Source organism: Martes martes (assembly GCF_963455335.1).
Source record: "Martes martes genome assembly, chromosome: 3".
Taxonomy (NCBI): domain Eukaryota; kingdom Metazoa; phylum Chordata; class Mammalia; order Carnivora; family Mustelidae; genus Martes; species Martes martes.
In genome coordinates, this window is record NC_137890.1 from 149,128,454 (window position 1) to 149,156,329 (window position 27,876).

Genomic DNA, 27,876 nt, shown 5'->3' on the forward strand with positions numbered 1-27,876 from the left:
TCCCCCAGATGCTCTCCTAACGCTCAGACCCCTTGTCCCTCCCTCAAAGGGAGGCAAGCCCAAAGGAACGATCCTTTCCTTTTGCTGGTAATCTCCCTGCCTCCCCTCTTTCCTATAAAACGTCTGTTTTGTGCAGCTCCTTGGGGCTCCCCTCTGCTTGCTAGACAGGGTGCTACCGGTTCATGAATCTTCAGATTTACTGGGTTCACTTTTGGGTTTTACCAATGACAGCCCTACCTTCTCTGTAGTGACGGTGTCCAGAGCCGGTTACTGATCGTACCAGTGAGTGTGGCCGGTAGTGGAACACAGTGGGCCTGTTCCCCAGACACAAACAGCCTCTGTTGACCACAGGCCAGGAAACCCAGCTCCCCTCAGCCATCCTTTGGTGACCCCTCCCAGGGCCCGTCTGCCCTTGTGTTTGACATGCGTGGACCCCAGGACTGGCCTTCCTTCCCGGGCCCTCTAACATCGCCTCCCATGGGGCCCTGAGAGCCCAGGGTGTGTGGTGCCCCCCTGTGCCCGAGCCCTCAGCCTCCCACACAGGGTCACGGCCGCCCCCCAGAATCAGCATCCTTCCTCCTGATGGGCCTCGAATGAGTGGTCCATTCCTGCTTAATCAGGCAGCCTTTTCTTTTCTCCAGGTATTTGAGCTCCATTACGTCCGAATGTCAAACGTCTCTGCCCGCAGATTATCATTATCTCGAAAACAAAGGATTAGATTCCTCCCTGGCTCTTCTCTGGGACGAGCTAGACTCACCCAAAACTGTCACAGTAAAAAAGGAGGGGAGGCATCTTCATGCCAATAAAATGCAATAAAAGAAGAGATGTTTTAGGAAAATCCGCTGCTCATTCTCATTTGAATCCTAGTCATCGTTCCCAGTTTAAGAGAAGCAGGAAGTTTTTCTTTTGAAAATAAAACAGAGAAGTCTATATTTTAATCAGTTTCTTTCAAAGTTTTCACAGAGTAGAGACACCATACATAAATCACGGAATCTATCTTCAGTCTGTGCCTGTGTTTAGTAAATGACAAGTGAGCAGACTCTCCATTTGTTGGTTAAAATCCCATTTCCCACCCAGGCACGTGAGCCTCGGGATTTTCCATGAGTGAAAATCATTTTAATCCGTTATTTTCCTACAGCTCATAATGAAGCAAGATATCAACTTTAATGAATTTTATTTGCATGTTAATTAAGTTCAAAACAGCCCACCTTAATTATCTTTTACTTGCTATTCATTGTTTTTGATTGGGTTTTATTTTTTTCTCCCCATGGATGGCCTGCAGCATTCACAGAGGAAATTGCAAACTGAGTGAGTTATTGATGGCTCCGTGGTGCTTCTATTGTTTCAACATTTCTCATTTGATTTGGATCAGGCTGTGAAGGTTGGCTATGCAGGCAATCAGAACAGGAATAAATGAGCAGGAAGGGATATGCCAACAAATAAATTTCCAAGAGTCAGAAGCCCATAAAACACGAGGTCTTCCCACTGTGGCTCTGGGAGCAGGCACAAAACAGGCGTTTCTGACCAGACCACTCACTGCTTTTTGTTCTGTGTCCAGGGAGGTGGTTGGGGAGGCGATGTGGGACATCCTGCATGAGGGCATTGAGGCCAAGGCCCTGGGACAGTGGCACCCCTTCTCCTGGGGGAGGACCCCAGTTTCCCTGGGGCAGACGTGTGGGACAAGCCACGTCTCCCTGCGCAGGTCACTCTGCTGTCTTTCCCTTGGTCTAGGGAATTCGGTTCACCATGCCTCAGAAGGAATAATCCAGAAATCTCCAGCAGACATTGGTTGGATGTAACAGAGCTCCCAGGAGCTACCTGCATTGTGCCAACTACTCCAAGTATCTCCTCCTTCATTCACCTTTTCCCTGCGGTGTAGCATGAACTGTGATGCTTCTGAAAGCGAAGTCTCTTGGTCCTTTACCATCAGTGCTATGGAGATGTGAGGTAATCTCAGGCTGGAGGGGAGACATCCACGTGGCATCCACAAGGGCTTTCTCACACAACGATCCAGCCAGGCCCTCGGGTACATGAATGAAAAAGGCAATGACAGAAACCTCTCTTTTCAGAAGGGATTTGCACGGCACCTTCCGGCACAAGCAAGAGGCTTCCTCCAAATCTCTTAGCTACTGAATGGGACATCTGTCCAGGTCCCAACCAGCTGAGGGAACCAGCTAAAGGCTCTCCGGGGGAGACGGATGTGGAGAAAAATGCCCCTCTGCCCAGGACACAGGCAGCAGCGAGGGTGATCCCAGGGCAAGTCCTCAGCCAGCTCTGGCCTGGAGACCTCACCTGGGGGCCAGCAACAGGAGGTCTGCTATGGCTGTGCCAGAGGCAGCTAGCCTTGGCTGTGCCGACAGGCTGTGGGGCAGTGGTCTCCCATCCCAGCCCTGAGCCCGAGCCTCGCGAGAACATCCCAGTATGTGTGCAAGACGTCTTGGACCACTCATCGCAGCCCCTCTGCAGTCCATCCTCATCAAGTCTGATTCGATGCTCCCTTGACAATATATGCAAACAGAACAGCAATTTCAAATAAGTGTGAACTAAATTTAAAGAGGAATTTTTTTTTTTTAATGGTCTGGGAAAATGCTCGTTAAAGGAGCAAGGAGATGCTTCCGTTCAGTTGAGATTGACATTGCCACAGAAGCAAGTCCCTGAGAAAGTTGCAACAGGTCTGTGCCCATCAGAGGCTGGACCTGACACCCAGGTGGGTACCACAGCCAGGAGTGCTGACCACAGACAGGACAGCACAGACATGCCGACAGTTTTCAAGTCCCCAGATGTCACCATATGTGAGACAAATCTGGAACGGGGTAGCCCCGTGGCCCTCGGGTGTCATGTGGTCAGGGCTGGGGGAAATCCCATATGGGGTACATTCTCCACTTGACCATGGTCCCCAGTTCACTCAGCTGCTTCCACAGAGAGGCATCTGGCTTTGTGCCCTGGTTACGTGTGGTGCCACGGAAGCTGAGGTTGACAATATTGCTAATGATGCTGCTGCCATGCGGAGGGCCAGCCTGAGGGACGCTACACGAGCAGATCCCAGCAAGCCACAGAACAGTGGCCAGTGTCTGTGAAACACTTTCCATTTCTGGCCCAAACTGTCAGCTTCCACCAACACTGCCAAGGTCACTTCAGACATTTCTGCACCAAACATTACCAGAAAGCCTGGACAGAATGCTTTTTGAAGTGTTTGAAGACACTGGAGAGTTTCCAGGCCAAAGGGCTGGGATCAGGAGAGGGAAAACCAGGGAGCCGAGCCTCTCTCTGGGGCCCTGTGCTGATGGCTTTTTCCAATGTGAGAGCCCCAGAGACAGGCTGAAGGGCTGAGGAGGACCTCCCGGCCTTGTCGGGCTACAGCCCAAAGTGGGACTCAGAGGCCAACAAGGGGGATGGACCCTTGAACACACCACAGTCTTTGGGCCTAACCAGAAAACTTTTTCATTGTGAAAAAATCCCAACTCCTCATTGGACTGAGCTGTCACAGCTTGAGAAGCAAGAGTGAATTAACTCCAGAAGAAAATAAATCATCCAGAACCTCACAGTATTTTTAAAAATAAAACTATCTCGTTTAGAAATGGGAAAAAAAAGGTACATAATAAGAATTGACTGAACACCAAAGAAATAAAAATGGAGCTCCAGTAAAATAATAAAGTTATAAGACTATAGTCTATAAAACAAGTATAATTAATATATTCAAGATATTAAAAGATGGATAATTTCAGCAAATAACTGGAAATTCAAATGGAAACAATAGGGAAGAGCAACACAGTCAAAAGTTGAATCGTTGAAAATTTTAATTAAATTGACAGGCCTATATGTGACTCAAGAAAAAATGGAAAATCTGAATATACCTAATACAAGTAAAGAGATTGGAATCATAATTATAAACTTCCCACAAAGCAAAGCTTAGAACCCAGTTGTTCATGTGTAAATCCTACCACACATTTAAGGGCAAATTAACACCCAGCTGCCACAAACTCTCCCACAAAATAGAAAAGGGGAAACTTAAATCATTCTGAGTTCAATGTCCCTTTGAAAAAGAAAACTACAATCTAACATCTTTTAAGAAACTGGACAAAAAATTCTCAAAATAACTTAAAAATTAACTAGCAAATAAATCCAGCAACATGTAGAAAGAAGTATACACTGTGATCAAGTAGGATTTATCCCAGAAATTCAAGGTTGGTTTGATATCCAAAAATCAATCAATGTGATACCATATAAATAGCATAAAGGAACAGATACACGATAATCACAATAGATACAAAAAAAGCATTTAACAAAATCCCACCTTTTTAAATGATAAAAACAGTGAATGAACTAGAAATATAAGGAAACTTCACGAGCCTTGAAAAGGCATCTACAAAAGCCAACAGTTCACATCATACTTCGTCATACTTGACGGTAAAAGACGAAATGCTTCCCCGTGAGACTGGCCACAAAACAAGGTGTTTGCTTTTGCTAATTGTATTTAACATTGAACGGGAAGTTCTAGCTAGGAAAAGTAGACAAGAAGAGAATAAAAGTGTATCAATAAGAAGTGGAATTATCTCTATTTGTAGGTGGCATGATCTTGTAATCAGAAAATCTTTCAGAATACACACACACACACATACACACAAATATTATAAACTGGGTTCAGCATGTTCATAAAACACAAGACCAATATCTAAAAATCAATATCCAAAAACCAATTGCATTTCTATACTTTAGAAATTAATATACAAAAATGGAATCCAGAAATCAGTTCAATTTATGACAGCATCAGGAAGTATTAAAACCCTTGCAATAAATTTATCAAAAGAGTATGTGATTTATATTTATGTAAAAAATACAAAGCATACTTAAAAGAAATTAAAGAAGACCTAAATAAGTGGAAAGACAGCTCCTGTCCATGTATCAAAAGGTGTAATATTTTGTTTTAAATGGTGCTCCTTCTTCAAATGAGCCTCCTTTTGGTTCAGTCCCTTCCAAAATCCCGGGCACGTCTTCCTCACAAGTGGAAAAGTTAATCCTAAAATTCATTTAGAAATGGAAGTAATCTATGGGGCGCCTGGATGACTCAGGGGGTTAAGCCTCTGCCTTAGGCTCAGTTCATGATCTCAGGTCCTGGGATCGAGCCCCACATCTGGCTCTCTGCTCAACAGGGAGCCTGCTTCCCCCTCTCTCCCTGCTTGCCTCTCTGGCTACTTGTAATCTCAATCTCTCTCTGTAATAAATAAATAAAATCTTTAAAAGCAAACAAACAAAAAAGAAAGGGAAGTGATCTAGAAAATCCATAACAATATTGAAAAAGAATGAATTTGAAAGACTTACACCTGTTGGTTTCAAAACTGACTCCACTCCAAAGTTACTGTAGTTAAGACACTCAGCACTGTCATAAGGATAGATGTGCAGACCAATAGGATCCAATTTATTGTCCAGAAATAAACTGTCACATTTATGGTAACTTGGTTTTCTGGAGGAGCCCTAAGAAAATCTAGGGATAAGAAGAGTCTTTCCGGGGCACCTGGGTGGCTCAGTGGGTTAAGCCTCTGCCTTTGGCTCAGGTCATAATCTCAGGGTCCTGGGATCGAGCCCCGCATCCGGCTCTCTGCTCAGCAGGGAGCCTTCTTTCCTTCCTCTCTCTCTCTGTCTGCCTCTCTGCCTACTTGTGATCTCTGTCAAATAAATAAAATCTTTAAAAAAAAAAAAGAAGAAGAAGAAGAAGAGTCTTTCCAACAAATGTGCTGAAAACATAAAACTGGGTTCATATCATGAATCGAAATTAACTCAGAATGAGCCACAGACTTCATGTAAGCGAGAAAACTATGAAAGACTTAGAGAAAAACATACTAGTAAATTTTCACAGCCTTGGATTCAAAAATGTTTTTATAGATATGAAACTAAATGCGCAAGTGACAAAAGAAAAAAAAAACAGACAAATTGGATTTCTTCAAAATTAAAAATGCTTTACTTTCAAATACATCATTAAGAAAGGGACAAGAAAACCCACAGGATAGGGAAAATGTTTGTAAATTACAGATCTGATAAAGTACTTGTCGATCCAGAGTCTATAGTGAACTCTGACAACTAAAGCATAAAAAAAGAAACCTAACTTAAAAATAGGAAAATTATTTGAAACGCCATTTCTCCAAAGAAGACACACAAATGGCCAATAAGCCCACAACAAGATGCTCGACATCATTAGCCTTTAGCCACCTGAAAATCCGCGTGCTGTGGTGAAGATGGCTGTCGTCAAAGAAAGCAAAGTAACAGGGCTGGAGAGACCACGCAGCCTACCCACGGCTGAAGGGCATGCAGTGCTGCTGAGACCCTTGGGCGGCTCCTTGGGAAGCTACCGTGGCATCACTGCATGATTTGCAGCCACCCCCAGTGTAGACCCAAGTGAGGACGCTGTCGGTGCAGAACTCGCATACAGAGGCTCACAGCGCCATTACTCATGGTCACAGCAACGTGGAAGCAGCCCAGCATCCACCAGCTGGTGAATACATAAGCAAGCTATGGTCACTTCATACAGTGGAATATTATCCAACAATGATCTGTGGTCATGGCACAACCTGGACAGACCTCACACACACGACACCCAGTGGAAGGATCCCATCACACAAGGTCCTGTCCTATTTGCAACAATGTGGATGGAGCTAGAGGAATTTAGAAAACAAAACAAATGAAGAAAGACCCCCCCCCCCAAAAAAGACTCTTAAATAGAAAAAACTGGTGGTAGTACAAGGGGCCATGGGGCTTGGGATGAGACCACACCCACCAGGAGGAGCCCTGAGGCCTCTGCAAGATTGCCGGACCACCATGCTGGACACCTGAGGCTAGCCCAACACTGCATCGCCCTCAGACGTGAATAAATGACAAATCAGTTATTCCTAAGGAAAAAAAATCACATCCTTGTAAGTGTTTTGTGCTGGGTCTTCATTACAAAGGTGACGGAGCGAGGACACAGAGGTTAAGGCCATTGAAAAAACATTAAAGCTTCTCAGAGTTTCCCTGGAAACAAGAGGCACAGCTCACCTGCCGGGGCCCTGGGGCACCAGCGTCTGGAAGGAAGCAGAAGGAAGGGCTAGGAGAGCTCAGGCCACGGTCTTTCCCAGGGTTTCCACAGAAAGGCCAGACAGCACCGTGAACAGCTTCAGCCTGGCGAGCATCGTGGCTGGGCTGACACCTGCCCTGGGGGATTCAGGCAGACAAATATTGCCTCCAGAACCCAGGCCAGCTAGAGGAGTGCAGCTGTGAGTGGTTAATTTGCATATCGCGGACATGTTCTGCCAGCACCTGCAGTCACTAGTTTTTGGTTAGGCCGCTAGAGGGGCAGACTCACCCCTGCAGGAAGGGTTTTAAAAAACACCACAACATCATAGCATACAGAGAATACAAATCATATGGTATTAATACAATGAGATCCCAATCATGGGACGCATCCAGAACAGGGAAATCCATGGACACAGGACATTTCCAGCCACCAGGGGCTGGGTGAGGAAAGACTAGAGACCAGCTCTTAGCAGGTGCAGAGCTGCTGGGGAGTGCTGGTGGTTGCACAGTCACTGAACATACTAAGGAACACTAAATTATACACTTAAAAATCGATGGAGCACCGGGTATGGTGCATAAACAATGAATTCTGGAACACTGAAAAGGAATAAAAAGATAAAAGAAAAAAATCTATAGGTCAAATCTGAAGTTGATTCATTGCATAGACGTGTTAAAGTGAAAACTTGGTAGAAAAATAGTATAACATAAAAACACAACATATCTACAACTTGGACAATATAACTTTGAAAATGATATAGTTTGATATATTATAAGAAGTAAATTATAGGCATTGTTGCAAGAGAAGACAGACCCTGGACAGGGCGACCCAGGAGCATGTTTTCATGTACATATTTCTAAGAACTGAATCTCAAACATGTCATTTTTTTTTAAAGATTTTATTTATTTATTTGACAGAGAGAGAGAGATCACAAGTAGGCAGAGAGGCAGGGGGAAGCAGGCTCCCTGCTAAGCAGAGAGCCCGATGCGGGGCTCGATCCCAGGACCCTGAGATCATGACCCCAGCCGAAAGCAGTGGCCTAACCCACTGAGCCACCAGATGCCCCTCAAACATGTCATTTTTCATGCCGTGTGGCACTCTTCTAGTTGTTTGAGATTCTGAAGTATAATTCGCATATGTATCTTCTTCACACGCCATGATTTCAGATTTAACTAGGTCCAGTGGAATAATGCATCTTAATAAATGTTCAAACAAAGTGAAAAACCACATGGAAGATTTAAGTAGAAAAAATGACAGCTTATGCAGAATTTTAGAAAATGCTTTATGTAATTAATACTGACATTCAAGGTCATCAAAACCTAGTATTTAGGGTGAATAAATGAGGGTAAGACTTTTTTGCAGTCCATCATATCAAAATAATTTTTAATTAACACCAACCATAAAGTTGTTAAAATTAATAGTTTATTTCATGTAGAGCTTAGCACCTAAGTTACTTGAAATTTCCTTAACAGGGTGTAAGAACTATTTTCATAAATCTGTCTTTATTTTTCATACAAAATCATGTACAGCTTTTGGATCATCTCCTTGGGCAGTCAACACTCCCAGCAATTACTTATTTATTTGTTGTTGTTTTACTGAAGTGTAGTTGATACACAATATTATATTAGTTTCAGGTGTACAACGTACTGATTCCACATTCGTATTCATTGTGAAATGATCACCAGGATAAATGGCCCCCACCTGTGGGCACACAGAGCTGTGACGTTATTAGCCGTGCTCCCCGTGCTGGGCGCTGCATCCCCCACCCCGCCGTCGGACTCACGTTCTAGCTGGAAGTTTGTACCCCCCACTCGCCGCTCCTATTTGCACAGCCCTCATCCCTCCCCTCTGGCAACCTCCAGATTCTTCTCTGTATTTGAGAGTCTGTTTCTGTTCTGTTTGTTCGTTTTGTGGTTTAGAACCCACATGAATCCCACGCCATTTGTCTTTCTCTAAGGCATTTCCCTTGATGTAATACCATTGATTTTGGAACGGTGGAAACACATGGATGGAATTTTATTGAGTAGACACAGCCATCGCTGACTTAGGTACAGGGTGTGCGTGAGGCGTATTTTTTCTGTGCCACAGCTTCAGCTGATGAGTCTATCCCTACATCATTTGAACGCTTAGTTGTCAAGTAAGGTGAGAAAGAAGATCAGTGCCTCCTGGGCGGTTCTGCTCATCCCAGAGACACAGGACATGTGTGCCCAAGCCCCCATTCACCCTTGGACCTCAGTTACTGGCAGGTTCCGCTCAGTTCTTATTTCATTCCTCTGTTCTTTTGTAATATTAGGAAAGAGCAGTTCCCATGATGATTTTTATTTCTTTGAGTCCCACATTGACTTTATTTCAAGAGAACCAGGTTATTGAAAATATGACCAAATTTTGAACACCAGGCCCAAAAACACAGGTTTCCTGGAGATTTCTCTTCTCCTCCAGCCGTGCAGACCCACTGTTATCCCGAAAGCTAAGATGCTGCAGATATCCTCAAAGTAGAGAGAGGCCACACGAAGAGCGGAGATGACACCGCCCGACATTTAACATTTCTGTTCTTACTAAAAGTGTTCTTTCTGAAAATCTGAGATGCATTTATGTGGAAGAAAAGCTATCCAAGATTCCACATCCAGCATTAACGTCCTTCATGTTCCTGCTGTCTGGCTCTGTCCCGGCAGCTTTGTCTGCTCATTCTGAATTCTCATCTTCTCACAGCTGCAAAGAAAATGCACTTCACTAGTTTTCTTTTGGCTTTCTTTTCATTAGCTCCTATAGATTACAGATTAGGAATGACTTTAGAAGACTCTTTTCTTTAAACAAAAAGGATGCAGCACTCAGCAGGTATAAATTTCAATGTTTCTAAAATTGAGATTTTCACATATTTTTCCCCAATCATATTGTTTTAATTCATATCTTTAATATGATATGGGTGCACTCTTCTAATTGCCTCACCAACAAAGCAATTAAATATACCCTCATCCTAAAAAGTGTCCTCCAGCCCTGTCCCCATACCCCACCCCAAGGCAGCCACCCTCCCGATTTTTGTCATCTTGAGGTAATTTGTCATGTTGTAGAACACAAGTAAATCTGGGTCCTTCTGCCTAACATGAGATAATCCACTTTTGGGGTGTTTCAGTTACTTTATCCTTTTAATTTCTGAGTCCTACTCTATATATGAATACAACAAAAATCGTGTGTCCTCTCTCCAGTTGAAGGAAACTTGGGTCGTCTCTGGTTTGGGGACACAGAATAAAGCTGTCTGAGCCTTATTGGACCGGTCTTGTGTGGACACATTTCTGTTCCTCTTGCGTAGAAACCCGAGTGGTATTTATTGCTGGCTAAGCTGTGGGTGAATATCCAGTATTTTAAGACACTGACAGAGAGTTTTCTACTGTGGTTTTGCCCTTTTGCATCTCCACCGGCCATGCTGGAGAGTTCTAGGTGCTCCACACCCTCCCCAAACCCCAGGATGAGAAGCTGTCTGAGCGGTAAAAGTTCTAACAGATGTGAGGGTTTTTAATTTTAACCCCCCAGAGGATAATGACATTTCTCATGGCTCATTGTGATTATCTTCTTGGGAAAAGTTCAAAACTTTTGCCAGTTTTTTAGTATTGCATTGACTTGTTCAGTTTGTAGTTACCGAGTACTGAGAGTTATATCTATACTTAGGTATGTGGGTTGGAATTGCAAATGTGTTTTCTCAGTGTGTTTGTTGACTTTCTGTTCTTTAAACAGCATTTTCTTGTAGAGTAAAGGTTTTTATCTTGAGGAAGACCAATTTATCATTTTGTCAAAGAAACTGTGCTATGGAACAAAGTCCCCTCACCTTTAAAAAAAAAAAAAATCCAATCATTCTAGCCCAGTTTTTGGAAGAGCTGGTCCTTTCCCACTCAATTTTCTGTACCTTCGTAAAAAAAGTAGTTGACCACAAATGACTGTGTCAACTTCTGGACTTCTTCTGTTCCACTGGTCTGTTTAATTTCCTTTACTCAATGCTGTTCTAAGAACTTTAATTTTGTAATAAACAATCAGGTCGGTAATACAAGTCATGCCAAAGAAATACAATGCATTTGTGTATTGATTTGACTGCATAATCTGAAAACTTGCTAAAGCCACATATTTGTTCTTCCACCATATTTTCGATTCTACAGGTGTGTCTACATGGATGACCATGCTATTGGTGGATAAAACCATTTGCTTCTTCCTTCCTGATCCAATTCCTTCCATTTCGCTTTCTTGCCCTATTGCCTTGGCTAGATGCCTTTAGTGGTGTTGAGTGCATGCAGCAAGAACAGACAGCCTTGCCTTGTCCTGGATCTCAGAGGGAAAGCAGCCGTCTCCCACCCTTACAGGATGGTACTTACAGGGTTTTGTTTTGTTTTGTTTTGTTTTGTTTTGTTTTGTTTTGTTAATAAATGCCCTGTTCTTTGGCTGTCAAGACTTTTTTTTTTTCAATCAGAAATGACTGTTGGCTATTTTCAAAAACTTTTTTGCATTTATCTGATGACTGTATAGTTCAGCATATGAACATTTTCAGTATGTTCTCATGCTGAATCACATCAGTTGAATTTCTGATGTTAAACCAACTCCGCAGTCATGGAATAAGTCACACCTGGTTCTGAGATTGTTGGATTTTATACGCTAACATTTTGTTACAATGTTTGCATCTATGTTCTTAAGGTAGATAGGTCTGTATCTCTTCTCTGTTCAATTATTTGCATTGTTTTCTTATCAGGATCTTGCTAGCTCATGGAGTTCATTGGGAAGTATTTCCTCCACTTCCTAGAGAGTTTGTGTAGAACTGATGTTTGTTCTTGCAAGAATTTTTGATCTATCTTTTTTGTAAAATCCTTGGACCTGGAATTTTCTTTGTGGGAAAGTTTAAAATACAAATTCAGTTTCTTTAATCAATATTAGGGTGGTTTGAGTTACCTATTTCTTCTTGAATGAAATTTTACTAGTTTCTGTCTTTCAGGGAAATTGTCCATGTCATCAGTTTAAAAATAAACTGAGTGGAATAAAGTTTTTCATAATGTTTCCTTATTAACCTTTGATGCCAGTAGTGATGTCCCTCTCGCTCCTGATATTAGTAATTAATGGATCCTCTATTTGCTGCTGATTACTCCAAGTAGTTTATCAGTTTTATAGAATTAAGGAATAACTTTTGGTTTTATTTATTTTTCTCTATTGATTTTCTGTTTTCTATTTCATTACTTCCATTTCATCTCTATTATGATCTTACCTCGGTCTGAGTTGGTGGGTTTATATTTCCTTCTTTCTCTAGCTTCTTTAGGTCTAGAAGCTAAGCTCACTGATTTGAGTACCCTCTCGTATTCCCAATCCCCTGTCCCAGTTCATAAGAGTGGCAGCCACAAGCTTTGATAATTTGTGTTTTCACTTTCATTCAGTCAAAAGCTTTCTAATTTTCCATTTGATCTCCCTTTTGACTTGGGTTATTTAAAAGTATGTTATTTAGTTCCCAAATATTTCAGTATTTTGCAGATATCCTTGTGTTACAGATTTATAGCATCATTCTGTTATTTATTTATTTATTTCATTTTTTTTAAGGGGGGACAAAGGGAGAGGGAGAGAGAGAATCTTAAGCAGGATCCACACCCACCATAGGGCTCAATCTCACAACCCTAAGATCATGATCTGAACCTAAATCAAGAGTCAGATATTTAAACGTTGGAGCCACCCAGGTGCCCCGGTAACTTCATTTTGGATAGAGAACATATTTTGCATGATTTGAGTCCCTTTAAGATAATTGAGATGTGTTTTATGGACACAGTATAGTCCACCTTGTAAATGTTCTGTGTGCAGTTGGAAGGAACTGTGTTCTGCTTTGCTGGATGGGATGTTTTGGAAATGAAAACTGGACCAAGTTACCCAACAGCATTGTTGACTCGCCCACAAACTCCCAATCTCTTCGTCTGCTTATCCAGTCCCATCCCTGTGCAGAGACTGACCAACAGAGAGCTGACAATAGCCCAGCCATTCTGCTGTGTGTGAAGCTGGGCCCCAGCCTCCGCCCAAGACAGACCCCTGCTTACAACTCATTTAGGAAGAAAACACCATGAGCTCCAGCTGGTTCAGCTGGGCTGCTGAGGAACCGGAGGCCCCCGTCTGTGCACTTCTGCTGCTTCTCTGATTCTACCTTCCTGCTGCCTCCTTGCAGCCACCTCCTTGCAAGCCCCTGCTCGAGAGCACCTGCCGCCTTCCCATCTGCACCCACTGACTGCATGTCCACGTGGGCTTTGCCATTTGAAAGATGTGGAAGACCGTGTGCAGGGACACACACGCAAGGCACTATTCTCTTTGGTGCCTACCAGCTCGTCAGGAGGTCTGAAACAGCAGGTGTGTGTGCACATGAAGCTGAGGCTGACGTTGGCAGGAAGCCTTCCCCAGGGCCATCAGAGATCAGAGGGACAGAGGGAGTTACTGGGGCCCATGTGCCTTTACAGACAAGTGGGGCCTCGGCTGACTCTGTCCACTGTCCTTAGACAAAGATGCCTGCAGCCACAGAGCAGAAAGGGTAGGTTTCCCACTGGATGCCACAGCTCCCTACACCCTGCTTTGTCGGCTTGTCTGGAATGCTGACCTCCCATCCACTGACCATCTCAGTGGGTGTCCAGCTTGTCCAGCTTGCCTCTGAGGGCGTGGAAACTGTCAGTGCCTCCACGTTCTGAGCAGTGGAGACCTCACACCCTGGAGACAGCCAGGGGACAGCCGTCAGCAGGGGGACTTCTGACTGTGCATCTTAGTCTCCAGGACAGAGGAAGAGACACTGTCTAATTGTGTCCTTTCAGGGGAGGGGTCTTTGCCCCAGGAGGGGCCATGGGCTCACCACAGAGGGACAGAAGCAGGCAGAGGCTCAGACCCTTCTGTCTGAGGCACACGACAGCAGAAAGGCTGGGTCCAGGAGAAGACCCAGCTGATAGGAAGATCCAGTGTGGAGCAGGGTCCAGGAGCCAGAGCTGAGGCCATAGCCCAGCATGTCAGGGCTCCCTGAGGGCCCTCTGGGTGCTGAGATGTCCCGGGGACAAGGCTGGGATCCTAATGTCTCTGCCTCTGCAAACACAGAGATGGTGTCACTGGATTCTGGTTCATGGGGAAGAGCAAGGCCATCCCTGTCCCCCGGTTCTTGGGACAGAGGAAGTACGGGGACAGGGGGCTCAGAGGCTGTGATCAGAAAGCTGGGCAGTAGATCGTCACCACACAGCAAATGCATCAGAAGATCTGCCCTTTTCCTGCCACGGTAGGCGTCCAGATGGAGAACAGGGGGTCTTGTGGCAGGGGTGTACGGGGAACAGAGCCCAGGCAGGGTGAGTGCTCCCTGAGATTCTGGGGCTATCTCATCTACAGGAAGGTGAGCCGTGACCACACACAACTGCAGAAGGGACTGTGTCTCCACATGTACGTGTGTCTGGGGGAGCATCTTCTGGCCTCCCAGCAGGTCCCAGGACATTCAAGATGCTGCAGGGACACAGGGGTCTCCAGGGGTGGGGCAGACTCCATCCCCCACAGGGTCAGGCAGCCCTGTACTTCGCAGCTTTTGCCACTCTCCTGTCTCTGGATTGCAAAGTGGATTCACAGCAGGGTAAAACACCCCAGGGGAGCAGGGGTCAGGGAGGCTGGGAAATGCAGTACACACACTTTCCCCAAGGGGAGCAGGAGGAATTTGCAAAAGCTGCAGGAGTTCCACCCACTTGGACAGGGATCCAGCCGTGTCAGCACCAACACCTGGTGTTCATCTGATGAGTTTTAGAGTGCAGGAAGCGTTCCAGTAATCTAAGCAAACCTGGGCCAGCTGTAAAGTCACAGGGGAAACTGAGGCACAGGAGAGTCCCGTGACATCTGGGGAGCTGCTTCCTGACCCTTCCCGGACAGTCAAATGCATTACAGCAAGGCCAGACTCACCATCTTGTAACTGACCAGCATCCGTTCCAGTTACTGGGAAATCAGAGATCTGGCAGTCCTCCCCGAGAGCCCCCGGACCCACCATCCACACCTCTCAGGGGTTGGGAGAACACAGTGAACACTGGCAGGCGTCCTTCCCACATTCCCACCACCCCGGTAGTGCCGCTGGCCAAGCGCCCATGAGGAAAGGCCAGCCAGCCTGCAAGTGAAGGTCCCTGCCCATCCTGGGGACCCCTCCTTGGTCCCCCCTTCTCCTCTGTGGGCACTGTTTTCATGTTTACCCTTAATTCTTTCTTACCTAGATTATCTTACAGGCTGCTGATGCACCTTTCTCTTCGGCTGCTCTCCTCATTCAAACGGACACTGAGGAGAAGCCCCAGACGGACCTCTGCTCTTCGGGACAGTGGTTCTCAAATGCGGCCCCCATGGGCCATGGCGAAGGGCTCACCAGTAAAACAGGGAATAAACCCTCAGCTCAGTCGGGGTCTGGATAACAGAGCAGAGGGGTCTGGGTGAATGCAGCTTTGGGCTCCTGGTGTGGCGATTTGTGCTCCCAGATTTCTAGTGTGCTGCATCCCATCAAATCCCTGGATTGTGAAAATGTAGCAGGTTCACATGTTTTATTGATCTGTGGCACAGAGCCAAAGGGCAGAGTGGCTGAACGGAAGGACACGGGAGGAGCATCTCCAGCTGGACCCTGGCCCCGGCCAGACGTCTGTCTTCTGCCACAGGCCACACAGTGCCACCAGGCTGCCTGACATCAGCAAGCAGAATCCTGGTGAAGCACTTCAGCTTTTCCTGAAAGAAGCAAAAGACAACATTTTGAGGCATGAACTTGGTGAAGAAGAAATTACAACTTTGAAGGTGTCGTTCGAGACTGGCACTTCCCAGTCTGCAGGAAAGCTGGCTCTCTGTGCAGAGCCGAGGACACGAGATCAGGAAAACCACCTTGCAAAGAGCACAGCCGGACAGGGTGTGGTCACCAAAGGCAAGCAGCGGAGCGCCAGCCTCCCATGCACTGAGCAAAGACAGCACGTCTGTGCGCTCACCTCCAGGCCTGCTCACCGCACAGAGGCTTCCCATGCTCAGCCCACACATGCCCCCATGCAGACGTCCGTGGGCCCCTGGCTTCTCAGGTTGCAAGCATTCTATCTGCTTGTTGAGCTATGGGAAAGGCCAGAACAGACACTCTGTGCCTTGTGGTCCGTGACTGCCGCGGGTGGAGCCCATGTCCTGAGACGTCACTCGTGTCACTGGGCACAGACACCCTGCTGCTGTTGGCCATCCCCATCAAGAGGTTTATGTGGTGGGAGGGCATCTGAGGTAATCCCACACCCAGCCCCGAGCCCCACTGAAGTCCTCACAGCTGGACGTGGCCCCTGCCCAGGGTGGGTCTGGGGTTCTGCACACTCCCGGCCCCTTGGAGCCACACACAAGTCGGAACACACATGACAGACGTTTTGGCCTCCTTACCCTTACCATAAAGTGTGAGTAACTGATCTTGGTATGAAATTCACCGACAGAATATAATTTCAAAGTGGGTAAGAAGCAAAAGGGAAAAAGCTGACATTTCAAACAACGTGCTAGAATAAACTTCAAAGCTATTTTGTGACACAACCACAACAACGGCCAAATTTATTCTTCTCTTCTGTAAAGGGGAAACTTCAAACACATTCCCCCAGATGCTTCTCTGCTGTGTTAAAAATCACACGTTAACCATTTAAAGTGAACTGTTCAGCGGTACTCTGGACACTCACAACGCTGTGGGGCTCCTCCTTTATCTGGTTCCACAACCTTCAGCCCTCAGAAACCCTCCCCTCTCCCAGCCCCTCCACCTGCTTCCTGCCAGGTCCACAGAGGGAGTATCCGTGGGTCGGCTGACCTCCCTCGGAGGCTGAGAGACATCCCCTGTGCTGGGACCATGACGTCAGGGCTCAGAAACACCTGGGTTTAGCCAATCGCTGATAGGCATTGGGGGTTTTTCTGCTTTTTAGTGTGACTGATGTCACATGTGAATATTCCTGCTGATATGTGCTGACTTTTTAATTGTTTGCCATACACCTAGGCATGGAATCGGGTCATGGGGTAATTCTATTTTGAGGTTTTGAGGTTTTGAGGTTTTTGAGGTTTTCAGGAGTCGCCCAGCTGCCTTTAAGACATAAGATCGCATAAAAGGAGACAGCTAGCGGTGTCCTTAGCACATAAAGGGGTCCCGTTCTGTAACTAATAGAGAAATAGGTAACACAATTTCTTTAGACCCTTGCAGACTGAAAATCAACAGTAACAGAGAAAAGGGCTACAATGTGCTCATTTGTGGATTTAAAAAAATGCAATATAGGGGCCCCTGCGTGGCCCAGTTGGTTGAGCATCTGACTCTTGCTTTGGACTCAGATCATGATCTCAGGGTCCTGGGACCCAGCCCTGTATCAGCTCTGTGCTCAGTGGGGAGCCTGATTGAGATCATCTCTCTCTACTCCTCCCCTCGCCTTCTCTAAAATAAATAACCTTTTTAAAAATTGCAAAACCGAAAACACACCCTGTGGGTCTATGACTGTGCCAGAAGTCACTCGTCAGTCTTTTGTCATTTGCAAGGACAACGGTTATACCTCAGGTCCTGGGGGTGTGATCGTTCACATGCTGTCTTCTCTAACCTCCTGGCAGCACCAGAACACATGGGCCTAAAGTGTGCCTCTTTGGCCTAAGGATCATTTTGAGCTGGCTGTCTTGAGAATTAGCACCTGCAGGAAAAGTTCTGAGAACAAAGCAGACGCTACCCTATTGTCAGGGTGTCTGCTGGTGCAGGGAGCCTCCTTTGCGTCCAGGAAGAGGATGGTACTGAACCCCAGGAGATCCCCACAGGGGACTTGAGTCGCACTGGCCCACTTTTCCTGTCCCCCCAGGCCTTCCCAACAGCTCTCTCTCTCTCTTCAGCTGAAGACGGTATTGAGCCCCAGGTTTAGGCCACTTCGGGGTTCCCCGTTTCCCCTGCTGTCTCCTTGCATCACGAGCTACACACGTTGGTAAACTCCTGGTTGTCTTTTTCTTGCTCCTTTGTCTCATATCAGCCAAGAACTCGGAAGGGGAGAGAGAGATCATTTCCATCCCTGCATGGTATGTTTGGTATTAAAGTCCTTCTGGTCAAGCACGATGGTATCATGACCACTCAGGACCTCACACATTGCAGCGGTGAGCCGCACGCCGAGGGACCTCCACCTGGGAGGTGTCTGCGTGGAATCCCCGGGCTCTCTGGGATTCAGGGGCCGAATAGCAGGATCTCTAAACGCCAGCCAGCTTCACCGCTCAGACCCTACAGAGCCCCAGCCCGGAAGTTAGAGAGCATCAGAGATCCGTCACAACATGAGAGTTACAGTGTATTACAAGCTGGGAGAAGACCCCGGCTTCCCCATCGTTAAGCACAATGTTCCAGTTGGCTTGGCAGCGGCTCCGTGGGCAGTGGGGAGGCTGGCAGAGAGCCTGTCTTTGGGTGGCCTCTGATTCTTTGTCTTTGCCCTGCCTGGGCTGTTATCCAAGTCTGCTCACAATCTTTGATAATGGCCTCCCAATGGCCTAGGGTTCCCGGGCCCTCTCCCTTCTTGTCCACACTTATTTAACTTCTTATTTTGGGCTAATGGCACAGAAGAGTCACAGAAGATGTGAAGAGTCAACTGGGTGTTCCCACCTGCCTGCTAACGTTACACAGATGGCAAGGTGGGGAAGCTCCTCACAGCCCAGAATGCAGGGCAAGCTGCTTGTCTCTGTGTCTGTCCTTTCTTTGTCCCCACAGGCACCTGGATCCTGGGTCCTTTGTCCCCTCCTTTGCTGGGCAAGAACTCAGTCTTCTGTGGTCTTTTGGAGAGCGATCCCTGGGTTGACACAGTTTTCCCCTGACTAGAGTGAGGTTATGAATTTCTGACAAGAGTGCTCCAGAAATGCCATGTGTCTTCTGTGCGTTGTGGGCTCTTGAGGAGTCTGAGGACAGTGATGTGGACCCCTTAGTGGTGATAAGTGACTTGAGGGACTCTTTGAGACCTCAGTGTCGTCTCTCTCTGAACATCCCCCCAGCAGTGTCAGCATCCACCCGCTGATCCACCCACTGCCCTGCACTGTGGTGTCTGCCCTGGAGGGTTCTCTCGTTGCAGGGTCACCCTGGGAATTCCCCTGTAAGGAAGAGCTGCTCCTTCCTCCTGAGCATGTATGTGCTTGATTGCTCTTTTCTTTTTTTGTTAAAGGTCTTATTTATTCGAGAGAGAGCATGCACAAGTGGGGTGAGGGGCAAAGGGAGAAGCATACTCACTGGTGAGCAGGAAGCTCGATGTGGGGCTTTGTCCCGGGACCCCAAGATCATGACCTGAGCTGAAGGCAGACGCTTAGCTGACTGAGCCACCCAAGCATCCAGCTCGTTTATTTTCACCAGTAGAAACTTGTGGATACTCACAGTCTAAGGCGTAAAATCCATTTTTTTCATTTTACTGCTCAGTTGTCCTAGAGTTGGCCAATCTTCAGGTCGGTTCTTCCATTCTTTCAGCAAGGCTCCCTTTTTCTGAGCATTTCCTACATTCTGGTGCACAAGATGTTCTAAGCTCCTCTTGTATTTTGTGTGGGAATCAACCAGTTCTCCAAGGACCCCGGGTGACTGTGCAGGAGAACGGGGTGCCAAAGCTGAGGGCTGGGTGTGAGTTGTGCTCATGGTCACTGGTACCATCACCGGCAGCCCTCCCAGCTGTCAGACCCAGGACCTGCATGCTGAGATGCGAAGTCATGTGGGCCCACACGTGTCTGTAGTTCTGTATCCCTTTACAGGTGCATCAAACCACCAATGTCTATCAATCCTTCTAATTCTAGCCCAAACCAGGGTTCTTCCTGGCCTTCTCCCCTCCCAGAGCAGAAAAACTTGGCCCCCATTGTCTGCAATATCTTGACTTGGTTCACTTCTAGTACACATGCAAGGTGGTTCCAGGATTGCAGACCTGCACACCTGGATGGACCTTGGGGTTTAGGCCCATCTAGGTTCTCCCGTTCCAGACCCTGGGTGCGCCATGCTCCCCGACCACCAGGGGGTGCAGTCCCGTCTGGGAGGCAGCCAGGCTCACGCTGGCCTTGAATTACATACAGGCTCCTCCCTGTGCTGGTTGGCTCCTGTCGCTTATTTCTGGGGAAGGTGGGGAGATGTGGACCATCCCCTCAGTTCCCACAGTCTGCCGCAAAGAGCAGAGTGCTCCCCAACCTGCCCAGCCCCCTCTCGGGCTCTCCCTCTGGGCCCTGTCTCCACAGTGGCGGGCACACCCTCCCTATTAGTCTGCAGGAAGGACAGATGGGTACACCCTGTTCTTCTTCCCCATGGAGGAGATGCCCCAGGGTCTCTGTAGGTCCTGGAGATCCCCCACAGGCACGTCCTGTGACACAGCACATGTCACTCACCGCTCTCCTGGGCGCCCACTACAGCTGGTGCCTCACGGGGCACGTTCTCCGCTCATTGGCTGTGTTTCGACTTGCTCTGGGGTTGGCTTCTGCTTTCGTCGTGCATCTAGGAAGACCGTGGTGGTCAGAGGAACAGTCCTTCCTGTGTGGCCTCTGGGTTTTGAGTCTCAGTGAAAGAAGCTTTCTTGGCACCATGGTGAAGAGGAGTCTAACTCCCCCCACCCCCACGCCTGTGTGTTTGGACGTTCACACCAAAACCCTGACCCACTAGGCGCTGGCGCTGTGTGCATGTAAACTACGGGTCTAACTCTACCACCTCCCCCGGCTGCCCCGCCGTCCCAGGGCCACTTGGGAAGGTATCTGTCCTCACTCCAAACCCTGGAGACCCTGCCAGTTCTCCCATGTGTCTGGGTCTATTTCTGGATCTTTGCTCAGGGTCCACAATGCCTTCCCTGCTGGGCTCTCGTGGTCCTTTCTCTCTGGAAACGTTACCTTAGGTGGCATTTCCCACACCAACCCTCCTGCACTGGTTTGTGTCTCTCCCCGGGACTCGGCTCTCTGTATACTCTTCCCACTCTGCCTGCTTCCCTTGACCACTGCTTCTCTGATCCTTTATTCACGTGATTGTTTTCATGCTCTTGGATGCTCGCCACCTTCTTTTATGTCCTTCACTACAGTTCCATCTCAGACTATTCTCTGGACTCTGGGCAATTTACTCTCTTTAACTAACACACTGATGGTAGAACAGTTTTGGGTTTGCAGTAACACAGAGTGGGAAGGACTGAGAGACCCTACATGCTGCACCCTCCTATGGCCCCCCACATGGGGTCCTGACCATGAACACCAAGTAGCACAGTCGTGCGGCACGTGCACTGCACCCAATGAGCCGATACTAATGCACTTCTGTTACCTGGAGCCCAGAGTCTCTCCCTTGTTGTTGTGCAGCGTGGGTTTCACTAAATACATTTGTATCCATCATAACAATATCATCGAAGGGTTTCACTGACCTAAATATCCTCTGTGCTCACCCTCCGCCAGACCCTCAGACCCTGTTGCTCACCCTCCCCAGACCCCAGATTGACTTCTTTCACTTAGTTTCCTTCATGTCTTTTCATGGCTGGATAGCTCATTTCTTTTTCTCACAGAACAACAGTCCATTGTGTGGATGGACCACGGCTGATTCATGCATCCACTCGCTGAGGACCATCCTGTTTGCTTCCAAAGTTTGTCAATTACAGACCAAGTGTGCGATATTTGTGTGATACCAAGGATCGCAATCTCTGGATCCTGTGGTGAATGTATATTGTTGGGGAGAAGCCGCCAGACTGTCTCCCTCCTGCATCCCCCTGGCAGTTAGTACTGCCCCTGGTCCTCCCCAGCACTGGGTGCTGGCAGGGCTCTGGATTGGGTCATTCTAATAGGATGTCATGGTATTTCTTCTTTATTTTACAGATAATTTTGTCTTTTTATCCCATTTGCTTCCTGTGTTCAATCAATGCTTTGTCATAGCTCTGTGTTTGGTCCACTGTTATCCTTAGCCCTGACCTTGTGATTCAAGGTGGTATCTCGGACCCTCAAAGGCTTGTTTGAGGAGTTTATTTCCCATGGTTTCCTTTTGCTTCATAGTTGTTTTTAAGAGGTAGGGATATTCTCCAATTACTTTTGGTATTTCTTTCCTGATTTTCTCAGTAATTCTGCCTGGGTTTTACTCTTCTCTCACTGGTCTGGTGACACGAGATTCCTCCAGCTTACAGGCACCCAGCCCCCACCTCCACAATCCCTGCGTGACCAGCACTTGGTGTCACTGTGGGTGTTTGCCATGCACAGGGGAGGAGGACTGGGTGTCCTCGGGGACTGCACACTCTCCGAGCCTGGGTCTGTCCCTTCATGGTGGGGGCTCAAGGAGGACTCCACCTTCTGGTCGCACTCCTGTCCCCTCTCCTGGCCTCTGCAGTGCCCCTAGGAGGTCCCTGTGCTGTCCCTCTCATTCTCTGTTCAGGACTAGGGCCACAGGGGGCACTGGCCCCATGCTGGGTGGTTGCCATTTCTCCACTAGTCTCATTTGTCCTCTGTTTTCTGAGAGTGTGGGGGGGTGCACTTCGCTGCACGAACCCCTCCTCCCCTTGGGGGTGGGGTTTGCCTTTGTCATCCCACCTCACATGGCCTCACTATCCACCGACACCTTCTGCCACCTCTGAGCTCCTAACATTGCTTTAGACCCCCGTGTCCCTGAATCTGGGCTCCCCATGGCAGGCCATGTCCCAAGGACTCTGCATCATCAGAGTGGGACAATGGATCCCAGAGTTGGGGCATCCAAATGGACGTCCAGCTCTGCCAGGAACTAGACACCCTGCGGACACTGGAAAGGTGCATAGGCCGATGGTGACCAGCCCAGCACTGGGCCTGTAGGACACTGGTTCGGAGGGTGACGGGCTACATGAGGATGTCCCCCCAATGCCAAGCACCTGGAGCCCAGGCTGTCACACGCCCCAGGAGCAGGAGGGCACAGACAAGCAGTTGCTCACTATCTGTAACTGTGTTTGCAGTCAGGAGGTCAAGGTTCCCGGGCATCAGGGACCCAGTGTTCCTGGAAGCCACAGGGGCACATGTCCTGTGCCAGTTTTGCCCCTTGAAGATGCATTTTAATGTTTCCTGCTCTTACTGTGGTTTTGCATCTCCTTTCCCTCCACAAGGAGCCGGCGGCTGGACACCCCGTGTGTCAAACAGAAGCCAGTGGCTGCAGATCGACCTTGGGGACAGGGTGGTGGTCACTGCGGTGGCCACGCAGGGCGGGTACGGGAGCTCCGCCTGGGTCACCAGCTACCTCCTGATGTTCAGCGACAGCGGCAGGAACTGGAAGCTGTACCGGCGCGAGGAGAGCATTGCGGTAGGCCTTCTGTGGGACGCGACCTCCAGGGGCCCCGAGACCGCCTCCCCCAACCCCCGGGCCAGGGTTTCAGAGCCTCCAGAGAAGCAAACCATTCCCAGAGGCAGGACACATGAAAATCCGTGAGCGTCAAGAAAGGAAATGATTTCATAGCCTAGGAACAGTTGGACAAAACCCTTTTGTTCTGGTCACGAATGGGAAAACCCACCTGTGCTCTGCATGACCTCGCGGAGGCCAGGGGTCCCGAGCCTTCCTCGGGAGCTCAGACGTGGCCCTGCCCCTCCTCCCTGACCCAGGGCTCCTGAAGAACACAAGCCGAGTGGCCTTGTCAGCTGGCGTTCGCAGAAAGTCAGCTTTCTGATTGCATCCCACGGCCGCGGGCAGGAGCAGACTGTTTGCTCAGCTTCCATGACTTTCGGGACGTTTGCCGCAGACCGCGTCCCTCTGCTTGTGTAGTTAGCGAGGCAGAGTGTGTGCAACCGCATGGGTTCTGACCAGGGTGGGAGGAGGTGGGCGCGTGGGCAGTAGAGACTGTCCAGGACCCGGGTCCCACGAAACAGCAGCAGCGGGAAAGCCACAGACCACGGAAACCAAGTACTGAAGGAGCCGCTCAGCGACACTCAGGTGGGAAGATGCCATTTCTCATGTAAACAGCAGAGAAGGTTGCTTTGGGGTCACGCAGGTCCAAGTGTCCTGCAGCCCCTCCTGTGACATCCACACCCTCTTTCTCCAGTCAAGGCCACATCTGCTTCTACTCCAGGGTTCGGCGGCATCTATGCAGCCTGTCTGGAATAAGACGGTTCTGGGTACACCACCAGAGCTGCGGTGGCAACGTGCCCACTGGGCACTCGGGGCCACAGCACCCTGGTTCCATTAGCATAATGCAGGTCAGCCCTCATCCCACAGGGCAGGCTTCATGCTGTCAATGCCATTCAGAAGAAGGAGGGAGATGCCATGAGGTCCTGTGTCTCAGGCCCCGGTGACCAGGAAGCACCCCCTTGCTACTTGTCTCGGGGAGCAGGGGTCCCGACCGAGACCACACAGTGACACTGGGATGGGCAGAGGGGCTTGGGCTCAGGGTAGGAGCACCACAGACACTGGTCTCTCCGTGGAGGTGGGAGCCCTCCCCACCGGCAGACACGGTCTGCGCAGGTGGGGTCGAGACCCCTCCCTCCTCTCATGGGGCCTGTGGGGGCAGGACTGCACTCTGTGACCTTGCACACAGTATGAATTCTGGGAGGGCATGATTTACCAATACCATTACCTTTTCTCTGCCAACACTGTTTGGGTCCCTTCATCATAAAAGGTGCTTTAGTTATTTATTACATGTCACCTAAAACTGACCATCTGAACAGTTTTCAAGTGCACAGCTTCCGAGGCCCTAAGCGCCACGCCCCCATCATCTCCAGAAGGCTCTCATCCTCCCAAACTGAAACTCTGTTCCCATGAGACACGGACTCCCCGCCCCACCCCAGGCCCTGGCATCCACCCTCTGCCTTCTGCCCCCATGAATCTGATGACTCTACGTGTCCCGGGTAAGTGGAATCCTACGCTGTTTGTCTTCTGGTGACAGACTGAATCGCAGAGTGTGATGTCCTTAGGGTTCAGCTGTGCTCAAGCAGGTGTCGGGATCTGCTTTCTCTTTAAAACTGAGTCACATTCCATTGTTTGCGTGGATGACATCTTGCTCATCTGTCCGTCTATCAATGAACACTTCAGCTCTTGGGGATAACGCTGCTCTGAACCCTGGGGTGCAAATAAAGAAGACCTTATTTCCACTTCCTTTGGGTGTGTACCCAGACTTGGACTTGCTGGGTCATGTGGCAGTCCTGTGTGTCATTTTTGAGGACGCCCAGACTGTTTTCCATGTGCTGGAGCTGCGCCGAGTCACAATCCCCCGATGGTCCCAAGGCTTCCAGCTTCTCCATCCCTCACCGCACTGGTTCTTTGGTTCCATTGGGTTTTGGGAACAGCCATCCCACTGGGTGTGACAAGGCATTTCAGTGGCTCTGATGAGCATTTCTGACAGCGAACATCTTTTCTGTGCTGGTTGGCGCATCTTGGGAGAAATGCCTGCTCGGATCTCTGGTCAGTTTTTTTAATCAGGTTGATTTTGGTGTAGTGAGAGTAGGAGCTCGTCATGCATTCTGATATCAGCCCCTCATGAGACCCCTGACTTGTAAGCCCCTCCCCTACCCCACGGGTCGTCTTCTCGCTCTGTGGATCCTGTCCTTTGATGAACAGAAGCTTTTAGTTTAAATATAATCTCATTTGCTATTTTTATTGCCTTAATTCATATCTAAACGGGACATCACAGGTTATGCCAAAGTAATCTATCTTTAAAAATGTCAATAAAGGTATAATCTAATCTGGGTGTGTTCCCTATTTAGCTTTCTTTTAACCTGAACACTCGTTATATTCACAGACATGAATCCCAACAGTCAATAATTACTGGGATCAGCCTGTTACATTCTCTTAAAATAGAGCCACTGATCCTGGTGTTTCCAACACTGGCATTCACAGTTAGCTATCTGCCTTTATGATAAATCAATTTCATTAGTGTCTGCCCTTCTCATGAGCACTTGCTGTAGACAGGAATTGTGAAGTCGGTACTAATTAACATGTTCAGTCTTATTACCTAAAATATGAACGTTCTTGTCAGTGAAAACAACATGCTTGCGATTACCTCCAGCATCACATCTATAGATCTCTGATATTTACATTGTTTTACGCTGGTGTCCCTGCCGTGCAGACGAGAGTTCCTCATTCAGTCCTGTGGGTTGTGTTCACCCGAGTGTGTCTGTTGGCGCTGCGCTCAGACCGTGAGCCTCAGTCCAGGGACCCGTGAGCTCAGCTCCCCCACACAGGCCGGCCCCACACCCATCCCCGCAGCTGCCCCTGCCCACTGCCCACCTGTCCTCGTCCCACAGCCCCACAGAACACAGGTTCCCACCAGGCAATGGACTTCAGTGTCTGCACGCAGGGTGCCACCCACGTCCTTCGTGAATCCTCTTGAGAGTTCACCACCAGGTCAGCCTCCAGTCTTAGAAAGAAGGCCTGTCAGCCCCACTGCTCCACTCACCTGTCCAGCTGTCCCCCTGGAGAGCCAGGCTCCCCATGGGCTGCCAACCTCCCAGGGGCCGTGCCCGTGAGAACCCCTTTACTCTCTGCAGGAACCATCGGAGCCACATTTTCTCCCACGAGAGACCACCAGAACTCTAGCTGTTTCCGAACCTGAGGCATGAGGTGTTCAGGATTCAGTGACCATAACCCTTAGGGAGGTCATCCCTGTTGTGCATGTCCTTCAGGGGATGGGCTCACCCGTCTGACACACGCTGACAGCATACTTGAGGGAAAAGGAAATTAATTAAAGTAAATTTAAGTTTTAGCACAATAACCAGTACCCAATTAATGGATGACTTTCTCAAGGATACGTGCCAGTAGATACTCGGAATTCACCAGAATTAGTGAGTCATTTGCAACTTTAAATTTCTTGGAGACCTTCCAAATATAAGCAGGAAGATAAAATGCAAGGAGGCGATCGTCATGGGAAGGGCGCAAGCTCTTGCGTCCAGAGACAGACATGGCATGGCCTCCCAGGAAGGCAAGCATCCCTGGCATGGTGCTGGCACCACGGGCGGACGGCAGGTCTGGGCTGCACCCACAATATTTCCTTCATTTCTCAAAGATGGTGGGTGTTGAACTACAGTCCTGTTTGTCTTTCGTGTGTTCGCTTGAATCTTTGCCAACTTCAGTGGCTGATGCTGAGGACATGCAGGATGTACTTTTACAAGAGCTGCCACGAGTCAGTAACGTTGGAAGATCGCATGGCCGTGTGTTGGTGAGACAGAATAGCGGTTAGTGGTGCCAGCAGGCCTGGGTTTGAGGAGGAGGGCAGCTTCTCCAGGAGATTCCCGTGCTCTGTTCATCGTCTGGGTTGGATCCGGACTGATCTGAGTACCCAGAGGTCACGTGGCATTCTGAGTCCAAAGGGGCCTCCACGGGACTGTGTTGTCAGAGCAAACACCGCCCTCCACAGAGCTGAAAGACAAACGTCACACAGGGAGCAGCTGGAGTGCCTGGGGACTCCACTCTGGAACTGATGGGATGGGCTGCAGAAAGTTCTGGAGGAAAGGGGGGATGGGCCACCTAGTCGGGAAGGACACGGAATGTTCTCCCCTCTCTGAGCTGGTGTGGAGCCACGTGCCCACCCAAGCTAGAAACGGAGGCGAGTGTTACCTCCAGATCACTTTCCCGAGGAAAGCGTTCAGCGGCTTGGGGAGGGCAGCACCAAATCAGAAGAGACTTGAAACCAGGGGTAGAAAATAGGAAAAGGAAAAAAAGAAGTCATATATTTATATATGATTGGAACAGAGCCACACACTTGACTTTGGGTATATTTTGGTCATTAGAAGAAACTGTCTTCCAAAATTTTAAAGAAAGAAAAACTTATATATAAATAAAAATGTGGTAAACATGATGAAGGGATGGAATATGACTGTAAAGATGAAAATTAAAAAAGATTCTAAAAAGGGAATTGATAAGATAAGAAGTTGGTTGAAAAAGAGAAAAGAAAAAAAAAGGAGAGAATGTGCTCAGGCTGGAGACTAAAATA

At 48.4% G+C, this 27,876-nt stretch overlaps 1 protein-coding gene across 1 annotated transcript in view; it reads left to right on the forward strand.

The window, feature by feature from the left end:
* The window catches only part of LOC308340279 (contactin-associated protein-like 4), a gene marked incomplete at both ends in the record, with an annotated part of 134,764 nt that overhangs the window by 29,931 nt on the left and 76,957 nt on the right, over positions 1-27,876 (forward strand). The window contains one exon of the mRNA XM_080799412.1: positions 23,068-23,261. Coding sequence (XP_080655538.1) covers positions 23,068-23,261 — 194 coding nt within the window. The remainder of the gene's footprint in view (positions 1-23,067; positions 23,262-27,876) is intronic.